The sequence below is a fragment of the Sprattus sprattus genome (assembly GCF_963457725.1).
Source record: "Sprattus sprattus genome assembly, contig: scaffold_99, whole genome shotgun sequence".
NCBI lineage: Eukaryota > Metazoa > Chordata > Actinopteri > Clupeiformes > Clupeidae > Sprattus > Sprattus sprattus.
The window spans coordinates 12,501-20,000 of record NW_027667027.1 but is presented as its reverse complement, the minus strand read 5'-3'; the positions used below and the strand labels follow the sequence as shown (position 1 = coordinate 20,000).

The 7,500-nt window shown below is 49.7% G+C and overlaps 1 protein-coding gene across 1 annotated transcript in view; it reads left to right on the top strand.

Annotated features, from left to right (window-relative positions):
• The window catches only part of LOC308382504 (phospholipid-transporting ATPase IA-like), a gene marked incomplete at both ends in the record, with an annotated part of 90,543 nt that overhangs the window by 72,023 nt on the left and 11,020 nt on the right, over positions 1 to 7,500 (top strand). The window contains one exon of the mRNA XM_080860911.1: positions 6,159 to 6,233. Within this exon, the coding sequence (XP_080717037.1) occupies positions 6,159 to 6,233 (75 nt within the window). The remainder of the gene's footprint in view (positions 1 to 6,158; positions 6,234 to 7,500) is intronic.

Below are 7,500 nucleotides of genomic sequence, written 5' to 3'. Positions count from 1 at the left end.
TGGGGGGGAGTGCACACAATGCAGCAGTGATCCATAGAGTCACATGCTCCTGAGATGGAGGGATGGCACGCATATATGAGAGAGAGAGAGAGAGAGAGAGAGAGAGAGAGAGAGGGAGACAGACAGAGCGAAAGAAAGAGGGAGGGGGAAAGAGAGAAGGAGAGAGAGCGGTGGGGTGGTGGGGGGAGGTCTGAGCAGCAGCAGCAGCGTCCCTTTAAAAACAACATCATGCCCCAGTGCACCTGACGGTGTGTGTGTGTGTGTGTGTGTGTGTGTGAGTGTGTGTGTGTGTGTGTGTGTGTGTGTGTGTGTGTGCAACATCATGCCCCAGTGCACCTGACAGAGGGAAGAGTGGGAACTGGAATGGATGGGCGGGTCTGATGCAGTCGAGGGGTCCGCTTATGTGCCGGTGTGTGTGTGTGTGTGTGTGAGAGACAGAGGGTACCCTGCCTCTCTTCTTCACCCTGGGGAGTGGACGGGAGGGGGGGGGGTGACAGACATTTGTTTTGAGAACACTTCCACGCATTTGCTCACAGGAATGAGAAGGAGCTGGTGCTTATGCTAACTGGGAGTGAATGAGAAGGAGCTGGTGCTTGTGCTAACTGGGAGTGAATGAGAAGGAGCTGGTGCTTGTGCTAACTGGGACTGGGAGTGAATGAGAAGGAGCTGGTGCTTGTGCTAACTGGGAGTGAATGAGAAGGAGCTGGTGCTTGTGCTAACTGGGAGTGAATGAGAAGGAGCTGGTGCTTGTGCTAACTGGGACTGGGAGTGAATGAGAAGGAGCTGGTGCTTGTGGTAACTGGGAGTGAATGAGAAGGAGCTGGTGCTTGTGCTAACTGGGAGTGAATGAGAAGGAGCTGGTGCTTGTGCTAACTGGGAGTGAATGAGAAGGAGCTGGTGCTTGTGCTAACTGGGAGTGAATGAGAAGGAGCTGGTGCTTGTGCTAACTGGGAGTGAATGAGAAGGAGCTGGTGCTTGTGGTAACTGGGACTGGGAGTGAATGAGACGGAGCTGGTGCTTATGGTGCTTGTGCTAACTGGGACTGGGAGTGCACGGGGTTAGGCTTGCTGAGGGTGGGAGGGGGGGAGGGGGGGAGGGGGGGGGTGGTGAGGTGGAGGGAATGTTGGCTGCTTTGTCAAAAACAAGAATTTGTAGCAATTCACGCTTTCATAATGCAGTTAAATGAAGCGGGAAAATGTCCGCCTGGTTTTGCCACAGCGCATCACCTCTGACGTCTGTTCAATAGCCTCTGTGTGTGTATGTGTGTGTGTGTGTGTGTGTGTGTGTGTGGGGGAGACAGAGAGAGAGACCATTGGTTCATGCTGCAAGAGCTGATATTTTAATTACAACATTAACTTTTTCAGTATGTGGCTCCCAACTTTTACTGAATCCTACGATAGAGGAAAAACCAAACAAAACATGAAAAGGAAAAACATTATTTCATGTTGGGCTGTACCCAGTCTTAGAGGGGCCTAAACTAAATACAAAAAGATAAAACGTCATTTCATGTTAGGTGTACCCTAGTACTAAAAAATCATTTTTCCAAAGGGGGAAAAGGTAATCTCATGTTGGGTTGGGCTGGGTCGGGTACCCAGTCCTAGGACGGGCTAATGTAGATATGAGGTGATAGGCCTGGTCTCCTGGGTTAGGGTTGTGTGTGTGTGTGTGTGTGTGTGTGTGTGTGTGTGTGTGTGTGTGTGTGTGTGGCTAATGTAGATATGAGGTGATAAGCCTGCTCTCCTGGTCTCCTGGTCTCCTGGGCAGACATATGGTTTAGATGGATCTTATCTCTCCCCCTCCTCTCCTGTGGCTGCCCTGAGCTCTTCCCAAGGCTCTCCTCCACCCCCTCACACACACACACATACACACACATACACACACACACACACACACACACACACACACACACACACACACACACACATAACCCCCTCACCACTGCCCCCCACACCGCTGACGCTCCCTCATGCTCCATAACTCAGCGCTCAGCACACACATGGGACATCGCCGCCATGATCAGAGACGGATAACACGTCGTCTCATCCACACACATGATATACACACACACACACATACACACACACACACACACGATACACATTCTACACATCCGATACATATTCTACACACACACACACACACACACACACACATTACACACACACACATAATACATGCAGGGCTAAGCCACGCACTGAGCCATGAGAAACAGAAAATATGAGGGAAGGACAGACAAATGTAATGGATTGTGAGAAGGTGAATCGCACTGGATTGGAGTTTGGGACTAATGTGGGGAGATCTCCCCCACCACAATGGTTGGGTCTGGGCTCCCCCACGTCAATGGTTGGGTCTGGGCTCCCCCGCGTCAATGGTTGGGTCTGGGCTCCCCCACGTCAATGGTTGGGTCTGGGCTCCCCCACGTCAATGGTTGGATCCAACTGGAGCTAATTGGACCAATTTAGCCCACTGGGCTGTGCTCTTTAAAGGGTGCCTCATTCCGTGAGGAGAGGATGAAAGAGTCATGTGGAAGGCGTGAGAGAAAAAGAACACTTACCTGCTGTGAGGTTCAGTGAACGCTGTATTTAAACGCATGAATACATATGTGCCTAGTTTAGTGAGTACTGTTTGTGTGTTTGATGTATGTTTTGTTATTGCTATACATGTTTTGGGGCCGCTGGATAGATTTCCCCTTGTAAAATAAGAAAGCCACCATCTCTCTCCTGCACCGTGTTTCTTCCTGACTTCACCTTCCTGACTTCACCTTCCTGACTTCACCTTCCTGACTTCACCTTCCTGACTTCACCTTCCTGACTTCACCTAGGGTCCAGTCGCCCACATCCCAAAATGTGGAGTGGCCGCCTCGGCCCCTCATATGGAAAGAGAGAAAAAGGGTGAGAAAGGGAGGAAGGGAGGGAAACTGGACGGAGGAATGGAAATAATAGACATAGATAGTAGAGAGAGAGAGAGAGAGAGAGAGAGAGAGAGAGAGAGAGAGAGAGAGAGACACTGGGAGTGGATTAGTAGAGTTATTTTTCCATTCCCACCCACCTGTCTGTGTGTGTGTGTGTGTGTGTGTCTGTGTGTGTGTGTGTGTGTGTGTGTGTGTGTGTGTGTGTGTGTGTGTGTGTGTGTGTGTGTGTGTGTGTGTGTGTGTGTCTCTGCCTCTCCCCCATAAAAGAGGGTGTCTTCCAGAGTGATGATGTGTTGAGCTCCGGGTCTTCTTTAAAGGATCCAACCCCAGATGATCTGACGTTCTGTTCCATCATGTAGAGTGCTGAAGGCTGGAGTGTGTGTGTGTGTGTGTGTGTGTGTGTGTGTGTGTGTGTGTGTGTGTAGAGTGCCTGCGTGGGGAAGGCTGGAGATTCATTCCTTTTCCTTTTCAGGGAAAATGAATCAGGATTTCTGTGGTACAATTTCCTGCGTGCACACACACACACACACACACAGGCACACATACACATACACACACACACACACACACACAAACACTGTTATTGTCTCTCTCTAGTGCAAGACCTGTCTTACTACCATCACCACTGTCATTTATTTGACTATAGACCGAACCTCTGCTTTTGTCATGTTACTTAACAAATGGCAGTAGAGAGCCCACAGAGAGGGACTCGTTGTCTTGAAGTGTTGTCTGTAGTCTGTGGCCCAAAACAAACAAATAAATAATAAATAAATAAAGGCCATCCCATCTCTCTGAAGTACAGAGTCCTCCTTGGTAAGGTGTAGATCTGTGGCTTAGGGTAGAGTAGTGCTGGGGGTAGTTAGGGGCAGATATAAGGTAAAGGAGTGCTGGGGGTAGTTAGGGGCAGATATAAGGTAAAGGAGTGCTGGGGGTAGTTAGGGGCAGATATAAGGTAAGGTAGTGCTGGGGGTAGTTAGGGGCAGATATAAGGTAAAGGAGTGCTGGGGGTAATTAGGGGCAGATATAAGGTAAGGTAGTGCTGGGGGTAGTTAGGGGCAGATATAAGGTAAAGTAGTGCTGGGGGTAGTTAGGGGCAGATATAAGGTAAGGTAGTGCTGGGGGTAGTTAGGGGCAGATATAAGGTAGAGTAGTGCTGGGGGTAATTAGGGGCAGATATAAGGTAAGGTAGTGCTGGGGGTAGTTAGGGGCAGATATAAGGTAAGGTAGTGCTGGGGGTAGTTAGGGGCAGATATAAGGTAAGGTAGTGCTGGGGGTAGTTAGGGGCAGATATAAGGTAAAGGAGTGCTGGGGGTAATTAGGGGCAGATATAAGGTAAGGTAGTGCTGGGGGTAGTTAGGGGCAGATATAAGGTAAAGTAGTGCTGGGGGTAGTTAGGGGCAGATATAAGGTAAGGTAGTGCTGGGGGTAGTTAGGGGCAGATATAAGGTAGAGTAGTGCTGGGGGTAATTAGGGGCAGATATAAGGTAAGGTAGTGCTGGGGGTAGTTAGGGGCAGATATAAGGTAAGGTAGTGCTGGGGGTAGTTAGGGGCAGATATAAGGTAAGGTAGTGCTGGGGGTAGTTAGGGGCAGATATAAGGTAAGGTAGTGCTGGGGGTAGTTAGGGGCTGATATAAGGTAGAGTAGTGCTGGGGTAGGGTAATTAGGGGCAGATATAAGGTAAGGTAGTGCTGGGGGTAGTTAGGGGCAGATATAAGGTAAGGTAGTGCTGGGGGTAGTTAGGGGCAGATATAAGGTAAGGTAGTGCTGGGGGTAGTTAGGGGCAGATATAAGGTAAGGTAGTGCTGGGGGTATTTAGGGGCAGATATAAGGTAAGGTAGTGCTGGGGGTAGTTAGGGGCAGATATAAGGTAAGGTAGTGCTGGGGGTATTTAGGGGCAGATATAAGGTAAAGGAGTGCTGGGGGTATTTAGGGGCAGATATAAGGTAAAGGAGTGCTGGGGGTAGTTAGGGGCAGATATAAGGTAAGGTAGTGCTGGGGGTAGTTAGGGGCAGATATAAGGTAAGGTAGTGCTGGGGGTAGTTAGGGGCAGATATAAGGTAGAGTAGTGCTGGGGGTATTTAGGGGCAGATATAAGGTAAGGTAGTGCTGGGGGTATTTAGGGGCAGATATAAGGTAAAGGAGTGCTGGGGGTAGTTAGGGGCAGATATAAGGTAAGGTAGTGCTGGGGGTAGTTAGGGGCAGATATAAGGTAAGGTAGTGCTGGGGGTAGTTAGGGGCAGATATAAGGTAGAGTAGTGCTGGGGGTATTTAGGGGCAGATATAAGGTAAGGTAGTGCTGGGGGTAGTTAGGGGCAGATATAAGGTAAGGTAGTGCTGGGGGTAGTTAGGGGCAGATATAAGGTAAGGTAGTGCTGGGAGTAGTTAGGGGCAGATATAAGGTAAGGTAGTGCTGGGGGTATTTAGGGGCAGATATAAGGTAAGGTAGTGCTGGGGGGGATCTGACTGGTGATTTAGGGGCATCTGCAGAGCCTCATCAGTCACAGGGTGCCGGACTCTGATGCTAATCTCCTCTGGTGTGTGTGTGTGTGTGTGTGTGTGTGAGTCCCTCTCCTCCGCTATCAGTGATGGAAAGCATAAGCCTGGGCTGTAGGGGTCGTGGTTTAGGGCTAGGGGTGGGGCTGTAGGGAGGGCCGTAGAGCTGCTTTGGGGTGGGGGGGATGGAGATTGGTTTCGGGGTAACAGGATCGTTTTCATCTTTGATTTCTGGTTTCCTCTACACAAGGGATCTACGTCTGGCATGCAGGCTCTGCTTTGGCCTTGTTGACGAATGAGGAATGCTTGATATCAGAGCTTTGTACTTCCGACTCGGGGTTTCCAATCATTATTTACAATTACTGTATGTTGTTGCTCCGTGTTTGTTTAACGTCTCTTGACCTCTAAACAGGCTAATCATGTGTAATCTCTAACTCTTTCCCAAGGAAATGACCTTACCCTTATTGTTTTACAGTTTAATGAGCGCCATTTGAACCTAAGCATGTAAATTCTCCATATTGCTGGTATGGAGAATGTAAGCTGAACTATCCCTGCAGACTATTTTGACGTTTAAATCCTAAAATAAATAATGGAGATCACTTGGCGTCTGCATTGTTCTGCCCGGCGAGCGAAACACTGTCTAATATCTCCCGTGTGTGTGTGTGTGTGTGTGTGTGAGAGAGTGTGTGTGTGTGTGTGTGTGTGTGTGTGTGAAACACTGTCTAATATTTCCTCATGTCTCTCATCCTGCAGATCTGGTTTGCTTTCGTCAACGGCTTCTCTGGGCAGATCCTGTTTGAGCGCTGGTGTATAGGCCTCTACAATGTGGTGAGTTCCCCTCCTGTGTCGTCCCCCCCCCCCCCCCTCTCTCTCCCTCTCTTTCTCTCCCTCTCTGTCTCTCTCCCTCTCTTTCCCTCCCCCTCTGTCTCTCTCCCTCTCTTTCCCTCCCTCTCTGTCTCTCTCCCCTTCTGTCTCTTTCTTTCTCTCTCTCTGGATATCTCTCTCCCTCCCTCTCACACTCATTCTCTTTCTTTCTCTTTTTCTCTTTCTCTCTCTTTTTCTCTCTTTTCCTCTCTCTTTCTCTCTTATTCTCTCCCTCTTACACTCATTCTTTATTTCTCTTTCTCCCCCTCTCTCAGTCAGACTTTCTCTCTCCCATCTCTCTGTGTTTTCCTGTCTCTCTCCTCCAGGCGTGTGTTTAGAGGATCTGTTAAAATGCCTCCCCTGTCGCATCCAGGCCAGAAACTCATTAGCCGTGGCACCCCAGTCGGGACCCTTTATTGCGAGGCTGTGTCATCGGCGTCCTGAAAGCTCTCCGCTTTATTTATGACCCGTTGTCAAGACTATATTCCCCCCGTGCCTTCAGCTATGTCTTGAATGTGCAAGAACAACAGGTCTGCACGCCCGCGGAGATGCGTTAAACTGGCCCCGCTGTGGAAGATGAAGCAGCAGGTTGAAGCGCAGGAGCACAGAGGGCCTAATTGAGTACGGTTCAGTTTATGGGGGTCCCGCAGGGGTAAGTGCCGGGGACCCCTTGTAAAGTTAATTCATGGCTCATGTTCTCCGCATGGAATTTTGGACAGAACCAAATGGAAAAAAAGTAATGGTTCCCCCTCTGCTAGCTTTTGGTTTATCAACAGTTGAAGAGTAGTTTTCTGAACGTCCTTTTTGACAGAAGACAACTGAGGATGTGGAGCAGAATTGGTGAGTGTAGAATACTTAAATCCTGAGCTTTATCACAGTGACATAGCAAAGCTGGCGTTCTTATCGCCTGATCCTGAGGTATGGAACAGCTTGCTTCATTGGGCTTCACTATCCCACACACACACACACACACACACACACACACACACACACACACACTCCCATTATCTGAGGAGCAGCAGACTTGCCGCCATCTCCGTGGAGGTCTGTTGGGTGCAGCCAACCAATCCCCCCCCCCTCCACCCAAACCTCTGTCTTCAGCCTGAATAGGAGAGGAGTCCAGTGGAGCATAACTCCCAGTCCGACAGACCCCTACCCCGGCCCCATTCACCCAGCCAGGGAGGCAGGGAGGCCGTGCCCCAGATGGGCCAGAGGGAACCTCACACGTCTG